We start from the raw sequence: 18,375 nt of genomic DNA on the forward strand, positions 1-18,375 counted from the left end.
TAATGGATGTTGAAAAGCATGCTAACTAATAAAGATATAATCCCACTTTTTAAGACAATGATTTGGCTAGATCTTGACTACTATGTATAGTTTTGATCACCTGGGTTTGATCAGAATGTAGTCAAGAAGATTCAGAGACAAGTGACCAAGCTGGTGATAAGTCTGTAGAATGCTGCCTATGAGGGTGTGGTAGTTTAATTAACAGGCAAAAAAGAAGGAACATGATAGAAACTTTTAAGATATTAAAGGAGTTTTATAAAATTGATGAAAATGTAATTTTTCAATGTGACATTTAGTCAGAGAATGAGGGATCATCCATAGAAGTTGTGTAAGAGTATGGTTAATAACAGTGTGTGAAGTAGATTTTTTGGTTGGAGAGTAGTGAATGATCAGAATGGCCAATGCCAGAATTAGTCATGAGTGCCCCAACAGTAAATGCGTTTAAGAAGAGGTATGATAGGATGTGTGTGTGTGTGTGTGTGTAGTGGTGGGGAGTGGGTCTACCATGATGTGTCTCTGGACTTCGTGGAGTTACCATAGTAATTATTATTATTATTATTCGTGACACCTCCAAGGAGTCCAAAGACTCATCGCGGGAGGACACCTATTGTACAACTCTCCATCTCCACCACTACACTGAACCTCTGCTATCAATCATCTACATCAGCGCCATCTACTGCCCACCACCACCACAACTAGTACTTTTTGTCTGTAAATTGTGTGTGTTCCGAAGGGCCGATTTGTCTGTATGCGGGATGAAAAACCCAAGTTTCCGGGAGAAAAAAAACCCTGCTAATGAATAATAATGAAGAAAGTTTTTTATGCTATGAAAGGAAATAAAGGACAGGAAGCATCTCTAATGGAAGAAGGAAATTTTTCCTTGTGGAAAAAATTGGATGATTCTTGGAAGTTTATCATATATAACAATCAAATAATAAACAGATAACAAACATGATGCACTTACATTCACAAATGCTTCATACATATCACATAATTCCCATGTTGAGTCCATCCTAATATTAAGGGTTCCTTACAAAGTCAGCAAACTGAAAGAGAAATATTTGTATTTTTTTTTAAATCCTGTTTTCTGCATAGTTCAAAGATGAGCCAACTGATATTTGAAAATAATAAATAAATAAATCAGCTTATGCAGGGCAGTGGAATAGCTTTGAGTATCCAAAGAGGAAAAAAAATACCAAGGATTCCAGAACATACGCCTAGGAGGAAACATCCTTCAACAATCATCTCACTGTTTTATAAAAACAGTGGGATGATTTCGCTTCAGATTATTATTATATTACAACAACCTCCATTGAGCCAAGTGACTCATTTTGGGAAGTGAACTCAATTAGCAACAAATCAACGAACTGAAGCTAATATACCTTGGAATGCAAATATGAACTTGAAGACTGTAATCTCGCTTATCTGCTCTTTCCAATTCAACAAGGAAAGGTTCCCTTTTAGAGATACAAAACTGTTCGCTTCTGTGGTTGGTCCCGACGACGATGAGAGCAAAATTGTTGAATTATATAAATTTTTCTATAAAATATAGATTTGTTGTTTACTTTATGTACGAAGTATATCCCAAACTTATTTATTTATATAACAACGAACCGCCAACACCCAAAACAACCGCTTGCTAGACAGCACCTGGTAAATAACGAGCAGGTGGCATTATTGACTGTATGCGAGAATTGTTTGTTACCAGGTCACGGAAATTTCAGGATAACTAAAATATTTCAGTAGTTATACGAGGTGTGAAGCAATTCCGAAGGACCATAGTTTGCTAACATGCTTTAAACCCAAATAATTAAGAAAAAAACATTCAGATAAATTATTATTATGTTTTAATATTAATAAATTAGATAACAAATTATATTTTTCAACCCATCAAGGACAGAAACATACAATTCATCCAGTCGAAATTACCTAAAAGTGTCCCAAAAAATATTCCATTAACGAATTTTTCTAGTACACAATTGATATTCCTTGCATAGAATTATTTTTAGGCTATCTCGGCGAATCATGCTTTGGCTGTTTTTTTTAACGTTTTTTTTTATATTGGCAGTTACGATGATGTTTATTACATAAGAAACTGAAAATCCTTTGCATCAATTTTATAAAACCGCTTTAATATCTTATAAGTTTTTATCAATCCCGTCTTTTCTGCCTATCAACTAAACTTTGTGACCAACATCCTCCCTCAACTTATACTCACAGGGAGCATTCCACAGATCTCTTAGCTTGGTCACTCTTCTCTGAATCTTCTCTACCACATCCTGATCCCAAACAAAGCCAGGTGACCAAATTAATTCACAGTAGTCAAGATATGTCCGAATCATAGTCTTAAAAAGAGAAACTGTAACCTCCGTATTTTATAGTTAGCATGTTTTTCAACATTCAAATATCCTTAGCGCTATTATACCAACTTTTGCAATATGTCCTCTGAACTTTAACTTTCTGTACACCACTGTCCACAAGTCCATAGCCTCGTCGATTTCTTGTAATTCAGTATCGTCACTGTGATAAACAGTATGCAACCTTTTCAACCCGAAGTAAATAACCTTACACTTTGCAACATTAAATTAACAATTATTATTCTTTGTTCCTAATGCATGTTTATTTAAATCAGCCCTGCAGGATATCGATATTTATATCAACATTATCAACTTTTGCCTTCTCTAGTTTTGCTTCATCAGCAAACAACTGAATAACATCCCCTCCCTTAAATATTTCGCTATAAATTAGAGAGTAATAGCCCTAGTACAGAACACTGTGGCACTCCACTAGTCAACCTCATTCTCATAGATTCCACTCCATACACTTTCCAGGATCTCTCTCTGTCAGCAGCTCCCCCATCCATGCTACAAGCATCATATTCTTTCCTATTTACTTCAAAATTTTTAATAGTTTTTCATGTTGTATTTTGTCAAATGCCTTTGCAAAGAACAGCAGTATCATAAAGTAACCATTTTCTTTATCCAATTTCGCTGTCACTTTATTATAAAACGCGAATAAATTAATGAGAATGGAGCTGCCCTTTAAAAAGCAGTATTGCTCACCGTAGAGGATCGTATTCCTATCCACCCATTGTTGGATTGGACCATTAACCGACTTTTTCAGTACTTCATCAAGCACTCCTGATATATTAATTGACCTTTAGTTTACTACTTCTGTCTTGGAGACACTGTTATGTAAAGTAACCATCTTACCCTATTTCTGCTCCTTTCAAACCTAGCTAGAGTTTAGACTTGCACTGAACAACTTCGTAAGAGGCAGTGCCAATTCTCTTGCATATTCAATTAAGATATGTGTCTCAGTCACATCAACAAATGAAAAATCTCAACATGGATGATATGCCTTTGCAAAATTTGCAAAATGATCGCTCTGCAATTCAACAAATTCTTTTTGTCTGGGTAAACGTCCTTTCCTCTCAGCATTGATTAAAAACATCTTCATATAGTCATTTATCTTCTTACTTGTTACATAACGAGAAAAAAAAGACACTTTTTGATTTAATTTGGCCTATCTCATTAATTTTCTCTCATAATCGCATTCGTTTGCACTCTACAGCGCTTGACCGCACGAGGAAAGGCATTCGAATCTAGTCACCGACTAGAGGAAGATTTCTAAGCCTTTTCTCGACCCGTTCCAGAGTTAGTCTATCTCTGGCACGGGGAAACGGGTTTTTTCTCCAGGAAACTCGGGTTTTTCGTCCCGTAAACTCAAGAAAATCGGCCATCGAACCCACACCATTTTCAGACATTAAAAATATTGTGTTTGGGTTAGGTACCACGAGATGGCGGTACTTGCAAGCCGCCTTCTTCACTGTGTACCAATTAATTAATGATAGCCTTGGGCCAGCTTTACATGATTGTCTACCAGTGGAGATTGAACTGCCCACTCAGTCGCCAAAAGTTAGCTAGAGCTTAAAACGGCCTGGTCTACTCCCTATATGGAAACAAAAAGGCTTTAGCCGATTTATTTAATTTTTACTATAAAGTCAATATTCTTGCTTGCACTTTGTCCTGTCATGAATATACTGATCTTTATATGCTCTCTGCAGTATATCCATTTCTGCTACCTTACTTATCTTCATTCTAATGACCTTGGATATGCAGTCAGATACTTCCTTTTAAACAATCTCTGCCCAGTTGTTTAGCATATGAGAATACTTAACTGAGAATACGAGGGGGGGGGGAGCTAGAACATCGGTTCTCAACAGGTGATATGCGTACCCCCAGGAGTGTGTGCTAGGCCTTACAGGGGTACACGAAAAATAATCAAAAATAGCAGAAAAACGGATTTAAGACTGTATGTTGTATCTTTTGAGGCACTGAACTATTTAAAAACAGCTATTTTAAAAACAAGGGGTACAATTTATAGAAATGGGTTTAAAATGGGCACACAAGAGGAAAAGGGTTGGGAACCACTGACCTGGAATGAAATGAAATTAAAGCAACTGATATAACCACAAGAAAGAACATACTAGTAGCAGAGTTATGAAAGTAACTTATGTTCGTATACAGCAATCCCTCGATTAATGCGCGTAATGTGTTCTTGAAAACAGGTGCATTGATCGAAAACGCACTAATCGAATATAATAACCTATGGGGAAAAGTATAATTCGTTCCTCAGATTTCTTTATTTTTTTTGAACCTTAATTTTTTTATAAAAGAAACTGGGTATATCTCAGGGCCTAGTTAAAGGAAAACCATGAAGCTGAAAAACAATAAAAAAATATATTCAGAATATAAATTTATTATTCTACCTCTTAACAAAGAATTTAGCTAACGTAGTTTAGCTGGCATTCTGTTTCTTTTTTTCATACAACTGACAGTATTGTCCTATTGCTCCTTCTGCAAATTTAATGCTTCTCTCTTTATAAGGATTTAGCTTCTATGCATTGCTGCTTAAGAACTTCGGTTGCACGAAAACTATATTTGTTTCTGTGAAATCTCTTTGGGCTTGTAAGTGATTTAAATTTTCTTCATATTCTTCACGATCTTCCCGCTTTGCATCTAAATTTCGCAGGTCGGAATCACTCAATTTCTCAGAATGAAATTTAATTAACTTAGATTCATTTGAAAAGCTTCTAAAATCATTTGCACAATGTGGAAGAATGTGATTCCAAACGGCTTGCATATTGCTAGTAGTAATATCATTCGACTATACGGGAATAAAAAGGCGTTAGATGATTTTTTTTTTTTATTATTATTTTAACGGTGTCTCCATGGAGTCAAAAGACTCATCGCGGGAGACCCGACATTGACACACTAACCATTATTTACACAATACCTGTCATACCTCTCCTTAAATTCATTCACAGTTGAAGCATTCACAACCAGTTCTGGCAAAGCATTCCACCCATTCACAACCCTCCAAGTAAAAAATCTAGTCCTAACACCCTTGTTAACCACACTCTTACACAATCTCCAGGGATGGCCCCTCGTTCTCTCACATCCTGCATTGGTCTTAAGAATATCATCAGTATCAATCCTGTAAAATCCCTTATAACCAGGATTAACCTGAGATTTTTCTGATTTGGCAGAAAAGTCTTGGAAGGCATTCGCTTCAAAAAAAAAAAGGCCGATTTCACAGATATTAAATATCTGTTGGTACCAGTAGCCCTCTTCTTCCACAATTTTCTTCAAAATCTCTGATATGCTGCTACCTTTTCAGCACTTGCAGCATTAGAACTTTATGTAGGCTATTTTTTTTTGGAACATTCAAACCACCCAGCACTAGCTTGGAATTCTTCTTCTTCCTTTCTGTCATTGATAGCCCTTTCTTTCATGGTTGCAAAGAGACTTAATGCTTTTGATATAATATGGACGGATCCCTTATCGGGATCCGTTTTTGGTTACAGTCTTCATTCCATGTAGAAGTCTGTCTAATTCAATCATTATAATACTTTGATTTCGAGTGCATGTATGGTGAACTTTAAGCAGCCTTATTTTTCTGTTTGTATTCAGCAGCTTTGGTTAAAATGGCTCTTATAGTTCATTCAACCATTTTTGTGTTCTTTTTCTATGTTTGGTCTGGACTCGGCTTGTTCATTTTTTCATTATTATTTCAAGTTTTTCTTCCAGTAAGATTACTTTTCATTAGTTTTCTTTTTTTAATCATGATGAAAGATTGGGAAAATACTTTAAAATAAAAATGTGAGGAAATCAATTGCAAAGGAGGTACGAGATATTATTATTATTAGTATTGTTATTATTATTATTATTATTATTTTAACGGTGTCTCCATGGAGACAAAAGACTCATCGCGTGAGACCCGACATTGACACACTAACCATTATTTACACAATACCTGTCATGCCTCTCCTTAAATTCATTCACAGTTGAAGCATTCACAACTACCTCTGGCAAAACATTCCACCCATTCACAACCCTCCAAGTAAAAAATGTAGTCCTAACCCTTGTTAACCACACTCTTACACAATCTCCAGGGATGGCCCCTCGTTCTCTCACTTCCTGCACTGGTCTTAAAAATATTATCAGTATCAATCCTGTAAAATCCTTTAAACAATTTAAATACTTCTATTATATCTCCTCTACTATGTCTATCAGCTTGTTTTTCGGAGCCCACATATCATCAATCTGTCCTCATAGGGAACATCCCACACACCTGCAACTATCTTTGTAACCCGCCTCTGAATCCTCTCCACCACTTCCGCATCACCAAGAAATCCAGATCTGTGCACAATAGTCCAAATGCGCCTTATTAATGCCTTATAGAGTGGAACAATAACCTCCCTATCCCTGCTTGTTAGTGTGTTCCACAACAACCATGTAATTTGATGTGATATTTTGGCAATCTTTGCAATATGCCCTTTAAACTTAAGTTCTCTGTCCACAAAAGTCTCTTGTCTCATCAACTTCTTGCAGTTCAGTGCCGTTAATATAGTAAATAGCATGGATGTTATCCTCCCGAAGAGGATGTCATCACCTCACACTTAGCCATGTTGAACTGAGGAGCCATTTACATTAGTCCATACCGTCAGACTATTTAAGTCATCCTGTAAGATATTTACATCATTTGAATTGATTATCGCTCTTCCCAATTTTGCATCATCAGCAAACAAGTGGATATTTCCATTCAATATGATCATCAAAATTCTACATAATTAGTAGATGACATAAATTTTGATGATAAATTTAGAACACAGTGTACATGGAAATAGTGTAGTATGTCATTAAAAAATAACTTGGTAAAATGGTTTAAATCGGTAACTAAATTATTTAATCCTGGTGAGTGGTATTTTAAAATAGTTAGCTATAAAAAGGTATAGACAGAAAATTTTTAAAATCTGTAACATTTATTTTTAAGATGTATATAGGCGCAATAATCGAATTTGGGTATAGAAAAAAAAATGAGGCACTAATCGAAAACGCACTAATTGGAGGCGCAGTAATCGAGGGGATTGCTGTATTCTTATATTCTTGTATGTGTTTTCTTGTAACTTTTAGGTAGTTAGTGGCTGTCGTTGTGATCGGATGTATTCCTTTAGACTCTGCCTAGCTAAATTTTATATAAAGTTTTTGGGAGGATCGCATTGCACTGGAACTAATACAGTTCGAGACCTACTATCTCCCCCTCTGTATGAAATATGCAGAGGTCTGATGGCAGGCAGGCCCCACCCACAATGAGGACCAGTGATGGGTGAATGGTATTTTATGGAGGTAGGTCTCTGCACTTGTCCAAGTAAGTTCCTGAAACTCGTTTTTCATTGTTTTTAGGACAGTAACCTATAATAAACTAACTTTTTGCTGGTAGACGCCTACTCTAAGCTGTCTACAGGATTAGCTAGTGGACTCTCAAAGTCTACAGGCTCACTCATAAACTACCTCGGGAAACCCGAGCAACCGCTATTCTCTCTTAGCTCAAATTATGGACTCTCCATATGATGAGCTCGACTTCAAACAGCTATTGGCAATCTTCTAACGTGTAGGAGGCCTGTAGCAAAGGAAATGACCAGTCCATCAAATAGAAGAGGGTGAAACAGAGGACTATCAATTGCCTTACCCTCTCCCCAGCACTTCTGAAGATAACACCAGAGAGATTATGTCACCAGTTAACGACCAGCCACTAGTGGACCCAGATAACTGAGAAGACTATCAGGTTGTCAGCAAAAAGAAGCGCAAGAAGGAGTCGCCATCTGCAGAACCTGAAATAATTCCTCAACCCTTGGAAAGAACAGCTCCAATGGACTAAACAGCACAACCTGATGAAAGAATAGAGACCGACTCCAGGGCACATCCCAAAGAGAGGATTCCACCAGTAATTTTAAGAAGAAAAGAAAAATTGTCTTTAATTACAGAGATGATAGAGAACACAAACATCAAATTTACATCAGCCAAGAGTATACAGATGAAGGAATCCGGATTCAACCTGAAGGAACTTCGGACAACCGCCAGCTCACCAAACTTATGGATGAACTGAAAGTCCCATATCACAGATTTCAGCTTAAAAGCGAAAAAAATTTAAAGGTGGTAATCAGAGGTCTGACTGAGACCATACCAGCTGAAGAAATAACTACTGATCTCGGATCACAAGGCTTTGAGACTATTAAGATATCGCGCATATACCAAGCAGACAAGCGCCCTATGCCTCTGGTCTTGGTCGAGATCAGTAAAGACCATAGAGAAATTTACGACCTTAAAATAGTCTGCAGCTTAGTCATCAAGACCGAACCTCTCAGAAGAAAGGCTTCAACTGGTCAATGCCATCGCTGCCAAAAATATGGGCATGCACAAAAACTATGTAAAGCGGATTACAAGTGCGGTGACAACCATCCCTCGCACACTTGCGTCAAACCGCGAACCACGCCCGCTAGATGTGCAAACTGTGGCGGCCCACACCCAGCCAACTACAATGGATTGTCACTCCACCCATCTAGCCTGCAGAAGGCTAGAGAGGCACTACTTCCGCCCACTCAGAAGCAAACTACACCAGAAATCAAAACGCCGGCTGATACTCCCGAGAAATCATACGCATCTGCGGTCTCTACAAGTAATAACCAAAATCCCGCAGTAATTCTAGCTGCTACTCTAGGCGAGATGTTAACGGCCTTTAGCAAAACAAATCCCAATCAGGCCTACACCAACAAATTCCTCAAAAACACACACAAATCATCTTCTCCATGATTAATGGATAACAGTTACCATAGCTAACTCAATACAAATTGCATATTGGAATGCTAACGGACTAAACAACAACCTCCTAGAACTAAAAGAATTCGCTGAAAGATATAAGATAGACATCCTTTTAGTCAACGAGACGCTCCTTTGGCCTTACGACAACCCCCGAAATAAGGTACTACACACACTTAGTACAGACAGGCTTAATGCCAGAGGGGGTGGAATAGCTATATTTGTTAAAAAAAGCATAAGATACAATGAGATCAAGAAAACAACAACTACAAACCTGGAAGAAACTGGAGTTGAAATACACACCAACAACACAGGTAGTATAAAACTATATTCAGTCTACAACCCTCCAGGCAAACCATTTCTAGCCTCAGACCTCTCCCAGCTCCTTGACACAAATGAAGCAACAATAGTGGCAGGAGACCTAAACACATAACATTCCACATGGAACACTAGAAACACCAACAATAATTGGAAGAGCCTACACAAATTCGCTATCACAAGAAACATCACCATAGCAGGTCCTGTTGAACCAACACACTACGGACCACTGGGCAAACCTGACGTGCTGGATATAGCCATTTTCAAGAACACCCTACACCAGTTCCAGTTACAGATTATTAATGATCTTAGCCTCGACCACAATGCAGTTCTGCTTAGCCTAGGCGGCGAATCAGAAACCATCCCCGGACAATCCTACACAAATCTCAAGAAGCTCACCACAACTCTCTGCAACATCATGGGCCCTGTCCCAACCATCTCCTCACCCAAAGAAGTAGATACAGCGATCAGTAAACTGGAAAGCAAAATCCAAACTGGTCTGGCAACAGCCATTAACATTACCGCTCCAGCTCAATAACCTGCTCCCAGAAGAGATTCTAAAGCTTATCTGCAACAAAAAACAGGATCAGACGTCGATACCATGCAACACTCTCACCCCAGGATAAAATAGAGCTAAACTCGGCAACAAACCTAGTCCGATATGCGATCAAAGGCCATAAGAATAAACTATGGGAGAGGAAACTAAGCTCCTTAAACACTGTAGATACCTCATTATGGAAAATGACTAAAGCCTTTGTCAGCGATCACCTCAACATAGAACCAATCGATGGAGAAAGAGGCATAGTCTACCGAGACGATGAAAATGCAGAAGCCTTTGCAGACACCCTGGAGCTGCAATTTCAACTAAACTACACTCGTGCGGACTTGCTCTTCATCGAAAAAATCCACAGGCAACTACGCTATGCACTTCATCATACCACCAGCCGTGACAACACAAACTATACTATGCCAAAGGAAATATACCAAACCATCAAGAACCTCAACAACAGAAAATCACCAGGTCCTGATCAGATTTCAAACGAAATTATAAAAGCACTCCCTCACAAAACAATAATGCATCTAGTGGCTATCATCAATGCGATGCCAAGACTCAACTACTTCCCCACTCGCTGGAAGCAGGCAGATATAATCCTCATCCACAAACCGGTGAACGCACCCGTTCCCACAGAATTACAGACCTATCAACCTCTTGTGTGGCCTTGGGAAATTCGCTGAAAAAGTAATACTAAAACGCCTACAAAACGAAACGGACAATCTAGACCTAATCCCAAAAAAACAATTGGTTTTTCGAACAGGTCACTGCACAACTCAACAAATCCTCAGACTTATAGAATACATAACTATTGGATTTAATTGGAAACAATATACAGGTGCAGTCTTCCTGGATGTGGCGAAAACCTTCGATAAAATGTGGCACAAAAGCCTCATCCACAAACTAATTACTGCAAAATACTCAGTAAATCTCATCCAAATCATAGACTCTTACCTGAAACACCAAAAATTTCAAGTGAAACTCGATGGTCTTAGATCCACCACAAGAAGTATCAGAGCAGGTGTCCCGCAAGGCTCCTTATTATTGCCGCTGCTCTTCAACATTTTTATCTCAGACGTCACAAGCACAGCATCAACCACCATGGCTTTCTATGCAGATGACATGGCGATACTGACCAGATCGCTCAGGCCATAGCTAGCCACAAAACGACTACAGAACGCAGCAAGGAATCTTGAAAAATTGTTTCGGAAATGGAGAATTGACGTCAATACAGATAAAAGCACAGCCATACTATTTACAAGGAAGAAAGCAAACCATCACGGAGCAATCACGATGTTCAATACTGATATCCCATGGGAAAAAGAAGTAAAATACCTGGGAATCAAACTAGATAACCATCTTAGCTTCAACTCCCACATCTCTCATGCCTGCAAAAAAGCTAACTCGGCAATAGCTCAACTCTACCCTCTACTCAACTGTAAAAGCAAAGTCAGTCCAGAAAACAAACTAAGAATATACAAAGCAATCATCAGACCCATACTGACTCATGGTTCACCAGAGTGGAGCCACACCTCCCCTAGCAACATCAAAAGATTACAAATAATCCAAACCAAATGCCTCCGAATGATCTTCGATGCCCAATGGTTTGTAAGGAATACTATCCTCCACCAAGACGGAAACCTGACAGACATACCTACGTTTCTCCTCCAGATAGCAACCAAGTACTTTGCTCGGGCATTCCTCCATCCCAACCTACTCTTTCGTGAGTCATCAGATTACGATGAAAAAGACAGATAGAAAAATAAACGCCCAAAGGCGGCCCTGATCACAGATTGAAATATATCTACACAGCCCTAATTAGGGCGAGCCAAGTGCTCAAAACTTTCTTTAATTAAGCAATTAAAAAATACCGATTACGTGATAAAAATCCAAGGGATTGATGTCCAGCCAGTCTTGGAAGTTAAAATTTAAAAACTCTTGTAACTTTTTGAGTTGCTTTAACATAGGCTGACCATACGTACCGTTTTGAACGGGACAGTACCGTTTTTTAAATATTTCCCGGCAGTACCGTCGTTTTAATAAAAATGTCAACCGTTTTTAATAAAAACTATAAATATACTTTCATATTTGTCAGTCATAAATCAAAAAAAATTATTGATAACTATTGATATTGATATACGATTATTGATATAATCGTATATCAATATCATGTATACCAGTAATTTCTATAACCATGGAGTCGCTTTGTTCGATACTAAATATCGATATATCTGCAGTGATTTATTCAGAGAAAATAAAAAATGAACTTGAGCGTCTCAGACGAGGAGTCTGTTCTGCTGTAGCGTTAGTTTTGTTTTGCCTGTGTGCTAACCGGTGGTTTAAATTTGATACATTTTAAATTTTAAGTCTTTTTTTTTTTAAGCTTTAAGTGTATCCTTGCAATGTCAAACAAGCGAAACTGCAGTTTTAATGACGATCTCCAGAAAGAATTAAACTTTATTTAAATGGATAAGCTGTGTACAATGATGGAACATAAGCACAGATTTTTTTCTGAAATGAGCGAACGCCTAGACTTTCAAGACTTTTTTAATATTGTAACGTTTATTCTTTGTCTTCCAGGAAGTACAGCACCTGTTGTGAGAATATTTTCTGTTATGAACGGTATGTGGTCAGTGGAGAAATCTAGATTAAATGCTGAGACAATGAGGACTGTGTTAGTTGTAAGACAAAATTGTGTCATGGAGTGTGAGAAGTTTCATAATAAAATGAAAATTTGTTGCATAAGATCACTTCATCGGAGAAATATTCATGGTACAATTATGGTGAAATACACTCCCCCTCTACGCACCTAAATTTTTGTATGAGTTCCGTCACTGAAGAATAATAGTAAGCTCGATATGTTTATGTTATAAAACTTTTTTATCGTCTTACTTTTTCATGAATACAGACCCCTTTTTTGCCATCCCAATGTCCCAATATCCCGTTTATGTCTCAAAGAAATATGGTCAGCTTACTTTAACATCATTTTTATTCTAGGTGTTTATCAGAACCTTCAAGGTCCTCTCGTATATAACTGAAAATTACATAAAAGCTGGATCTAAAAATATATATTCAGAAAACAAATTCTTGCAGACTACAATCATGCTCAACTTAAGGTATTTTCCATTTTTAGTTTTTCAGTTTCATGCCATGAAACATAATTCTCCGTAGTTCGATTGTTTTCGAGGAAGCCCTTTCACTGGAAAGATCCCATTTCGATTTTCTTTTCTGACGAGTATAGTTATCAGGGATTTTTACGAATGTGCAGGCTTTTTTTTCTCTATCTCTAAAGTCAGGCACAACGACGCCATGATCACATTGATCTACAGACAGAATACGAAAGGACAAGAAAGGCACTAGAAACCATCATGTTCTATAATAATTCTCTGATAATGTAGAACCGATACCTCACAAATACGTCGAGGAGAAACACACTTCCCATGAAAAACATCCTGCATGTGAGCCTATATGAACATATAGGCTCACATGCAGGATGTTTTTCATATCCTTTCATCTTATAAACAACATAAACATCACTAGGATCTGCCCTCCTCAACCCATCCACTTATGCTTACTGAACATTCTAATTCAAATATTTCCCTAGAAATGTGTCTCTTGACTTTCTGAAGAGTATGCAGATCTATTGGAAATTTAGATTGCTAAACAGTGTACAGTCCAGTTGAGAACTGATTAAAATTCCTTCCTTAAAATAACCTTGCCTCTTCTTTAGAATGCTCTTTATAGAGCCACATATCTTAACTGATGCTGACGATATCCTTTGACTAGGAAGATCTGGATTCGAATCCTAATATGATGTGGAGAACCTTTATCGGCTTTTCGACTGAAGGTGAGTTAAAATTTCACTTACGAATGCGTGAGATAGTTACTCCAGAAAACACGAATTTTTCACTTAAAAAAAAAAAAAACAGGCAACTCTCGATATTGTTGTGGACAGGAGCAGAAGACCCGTCCATAAATAGTCAGACCATAAATATTCGTGTTAGGGTTAGGAGCCACGAGATTGTGTCACTTGTCAATCTCTGCACTAGATGCTGATTATAATTGGTGATGGTCTTAGCGGAATTATCTGTTTGCTTACCAAATGAGTTTGAACTGCCGTACTCCCCCCATTTAAGGTCTCCATTTTGCGTGATATCATACGGGATTTTGTAGTATGCAGGACTAGCGGAATGTATGCGTCCCGGTGGTTGTATATGTGACAGGTGAGAGAAGCAGGAATACATATATGCGCAAAAGTCGAATAGACCGGTGTTGCATACTCCCTATATAAACGACATTAGCGGATTTATTTATATTAGAAAACTTCAAGTTTGCCCGTCTAGCCACATGGAATTAGTGTTTTTTTCCCCCATAGTCCGATAGGTACCCATGATAGGCACTATACGATTCTAACTGTTGACTAGCGGAAATGGGCCTTTCTTCGCCTTCTTTCGTGCTAGTCGATTTTTGGTATAGGCAAGCAGAGTTTTCCTCGCTCAGAAACTCAGATTTTTAATGCTGCAGCTTAAAAACAGTCCGACGAACACAAATTATTTCAGATATAACATATGTCTGTTAGGAATTAGGGGGTTCAAGATGGAGGAACTTGTCTGCATAATATATCTCTTTCTTGCGAAGTCGGTTCGAAATCACTATCAGTAATGTTAGGGGCTAAAGAAGTGCAACCTACTTTCTTTGGGAATAAAATATAACATTTATTTTATTTTTTAAAGAAAACTTAAAACAACGTTACATATTTGCATTCAATTTGAATACTAGGATCTGGATCTGGCATTTTTGTTTTAAAGCTTGATTTGTTTTCTTTCACAGTATGTTAAGATGTGACACATAGTACAATAATGAAAAAATATATATATTATTGGAGAAGAAAATTTTTGGATCACTTATATATATATATATATATATATATATATATCAGATTAATAAATTATTAATCTGATGAAAATTATTACATATATATTACTAAATGTATTATTAATAAATTATATATACACACACACACAGTATATAAACGAGAAGTAGCAGTACTTCTAGTGGTGGTGATTTTATCTGTTAAGTGCTTTGATGCTCTTCCGTGGTTTATGTTACAGTGTAATCTGAGCGGTGTGAACGGATTTAAGCAGGGCTTTGAATTCAGACTGATATCCGTATACTTTTTAAGAAATTTGCTAAATTTCTTGCAATGTTATTTTTCAGATTTATGCTGTTTTCCTTTTGGACATCCTTCTCTTTAGTAGATTGTTTCATTGAAAATTTATATTGCGGAAAGAACAATTGCTATGAAGGTACGTTAATGCTTCATGATTTTTTGCCACGTTTTTGAATTCTGTAATGAAAAAAAAAAAAACCTTAAACATGCCACCTTATTAATAAATGTGACTTTATAACAAAGTAAATGGATAACTTTAAAACAACATTGCATAGTATGACGCCCTTGCGTTAATGAAACGTTTGCGGTAACGTACAAAAACTTGCATAGAAAATGTTTTTAAATACAACGTAATTGCCACGTTTTGTTCAACAGTAACCCGACTTCATTAATCGTCTGGAACCCTTCGAAGTCTGCTATTAAGCATACTGCAGAATCCTACTCGCATCGAAAACTTAACGTACTCAAAGGATTTGCAAACAGCTGTTTGCATCTCCTTTGAGTACGTTTGTACTCATTCATATGTAGTGTCTCATTGCAATTCTATACCGTGTTCTTTTTTCATATCTTCATTTTAATTCAGTCATCAGTGCATTTTGTCACATCTTTCTGATAATATAACTCCACGTTGCTGAATATATGTTTCTGCCATGTATTATTTCCTGGAATCTACTGTTTTTCAAAGTACTTAAAGAGACAAAGTGACCATGAAATTAACAGACAATACATTGGCCCAGTAACTGTTTCTGTCTTAATCCTAACTAAACGCAGCCCATGAGATAAGTTCTACAGAGTGAAAGGAGGGTAAGATAGTTTCACTGCATAAGGGTTGCAGTAGAATGGAAGTATCAAACTATAGACCTGTTTATATTCTTTTGTAGTTGTTAAGATTATGGAGAAATTGGTAAGAACTCATATATAGAATTGGGTAGATGTGGGCAATATTATTTATGCAGGTCACCATGAATTTGTTAAAGGGTGCTCTTAACAATCTGGTTATCTTTTAAAGTGAAGTAACAAAAGCAGAGAATGAGGGTAAAGGCATACATTTTTTTTTTTTTTTTTGTGTGTGTGTGGGGGGGGGGGGTTCAAAGGCATTTGACAGGTACCACCTAACAACTGGGTTTGGATATCAGGTTAGTGGACTGGATTGGTGATTGGCTCTGGTAGATATCAGATTGTTGTATATGGGGAGCAGCATCGGGAAGTAGGGAGGTTTCAAGTGGAGTTCCACAGGGTTCAATATTGGGACCACTTCTGTTTACTCTTTGTCAGTGATATCATCACAGGACTACAAGATGTGCAGATGATGTGAAGTTTGGGAGGATTATTAGTAATAGTGCTGATGTTTTGGCTCTTCAAGAGGGTTTGAATAAACTGAAAAAATAAAAAAATGAACAAATGAAATGGGGGGGGGGGAATGTCAATTCTACCTGTATGGTTTTAAAATTTGGGATCCACAGATAGGATTATTCTTACTCACTTGGTGAGGTTATACTTGAAGTGGAAAAAGCAAGGGATCTTGGAGTGATTGTGGATTGAGATTTGCATTTCCAAGGCAAAAGTTGTGAAGACATATTGGAATGAAATTGCTGCAGTGTTGAGTGAGGACATGGACCACCATATTTTTATCATTCATGGTCACATTGTTATAAAGCTTTGATCAGACGACATCTGGATTTCTGTGCTTAGATCTGATCACTGGGGGTTTGAAGGGGGATGAAGCAGGAGAGGGTGGCGAGTTTAAATAGAATGGGGGGGGGTATGAACAAGACATTTAAGCTCTTGTAAGGTTATTATCATGTTAACACTGAGATTTTTCATATGGTATAATGAGGAGCAAGGACAAGGGGCCCATCTTTGGAAGTTGCAAAAGGGAGTGATGAGTAAGATGTTTTTTCATAGGGAGTGGTAGGAGCATGGAATGCATTGCCTGAGAGGGTGGTGATCATGCAAACAGTGGGTGAGTTTAAGGAATGGTATGATACTTTGTGTTGACCTCCCGCAATTAATTTGTGACTCCATGGAGGTCACAGAAAAAAAAAAAAATTAACCAGTTCTGTCCTTGTTCCTTTCTTATTGCAGTACTTATAGACCAGTTCACTCAACTAAGTTGGATGACGGAAACTCAGACCATTTGTTTGAAATGGAACAATCGCCACAGCAGTATGTTACCTGTGTTTGATCAGTTACTTTTCAGGAAAGCTTTTGTATAGATGTAACTTAGTGTAGAAAAGTAATAGTGTTTTCTTAATGCAGTCCATTCTTTTTCAATTTATGTATTGAGAATTAATCATCCCATTGTGATCCTCAAGGACATTAAATTCACATATCTGAAAATGATCGTGAATTACATGTATAGGGATGAAGTGAGCATCTTGCAAGGCTAGCTGAGCTGTCTACTCTTCTTCATGTTGCTGATTTCAATAATAGAAGATTTAAAGAGTTTGCAGGTGAGTGTCTGGATACTCTAAATCATGTCTGTATCTCAGTGCAGACTATCAGAAGATAGTCTGCACTGAGATGCTGTATTAATCCGTTACTAATGAACTATCCAGTTTTAGCAGTGCTGGATTAGTTGACAATCATTCTTGTCATCAGGCTGAATGCAATCCTTGCTTAAGAGTACAGACCTTGCCTCTTTCTTGACTGCAACAAAAACAACCATGAGACAGAAGTGCCACTGTTCTGTGGGTGGAAAAGAGGCAGACCTCAGAAAAGACTTCTTCGTGCATGAAATAAACGTATGAGGGAGAGGTGAAGTCAAGAGCCTTGTTGCTGGTATTAACAGAAGAGCTTGAGGATATTAATTAGGAGGCAATGTTGATCACAAGAGAACAAAGAACCTGAGTTCTGGCTGCTTAACCATCCATCAACTCCACTTTCCTTTCTTATTCATGTATAGTTATTAGTGTGACTCAGAAATCATTCTCTAATGATCAGTGTTTTAACAGTGGATGGATCACCATCTGAAAAAGATACAGTAATTGAAATAGTTACCACCATTATTATAGATGTCAACAACAAATAATGTATCAAGAGGATATGTTAATTCCAGATAACAAGCAGCCCATTTTGACCACTGTTCAGATTGGTTAACACTTGACCTCATCTCCAATTATTGGAAGCATGTGAAGATATTCAAGCAATAGTTCATTGTTTTCTACTCTGAG

The 18,375-nt window shown here is 37.5% G+C and overlaps 2 protein-coding genes across 3 annotated transcripts in view; one reads left to right on the plus strand and one right to left on the minus strand.

The window, feature by feature from the left end:
- Spt-I (serine palmitoyltransferase subunit I) overlaps positions 1-1,664 on the minus strand; it is a 173,383-nt gene extending 171,719 nt beyond the window's left edge. Inside the window, exons 1-2 of the mRNA XM_090402250.1 lie at positions 1,383-1,664; positions 965-1,046 (exon numbers count right to left, since the gene is read on the minus strand). Coding sequence (XP_090258376.1) covers positions 965-1,012 — 48 coding nt within the window. The 5' untranslated portion in view covers positions 1,013-1,046; positions 1,383-1,664. The remainder of the gene's footprint in view (positions 1-964; positions 1,047-1,382) is intronic.
- Positions 1,665-15,146: 13,482 nt separating this feature from the next.
- Positions 15,147-18,375, plus strand: part of LOC150100754 (dnaJ homolog subfamily C member 25 homolog) — a 167,268-nt gene continuing 164,039 nt past the window's right edge. For both annotated transcript variants that reach the window (XM_090401691.1, XM_090401692.1), the window contains exon 1: positions 15,147-15,338. In XM_090401691.1, coding sequence (XP_090257817.1) covers positions 15,236-15,338 — 103 coding nt within the window. In that variant the 5' untranslated portion in view covers positions 15,147-15,235. The remainder of the gene's footprint in view (positions 15,339-18,375) is intronic.

Source organism: Typopeltis vanoorti, chromosome 12 (assembly GCF_054136105.1).
Source record: "Typopeltis vanoorti isolate ZY-2024b chromosome 12, IOZ_Tvanoo_1.0, whole genome shotgun sequence".
Taxonomy (NCBI): Eukaryota; Metazoa; Arthropoda; class Arachnida; order Uropygi; family Thelyphonidae; genus Typopeltis; species Typopeltis vanoorti.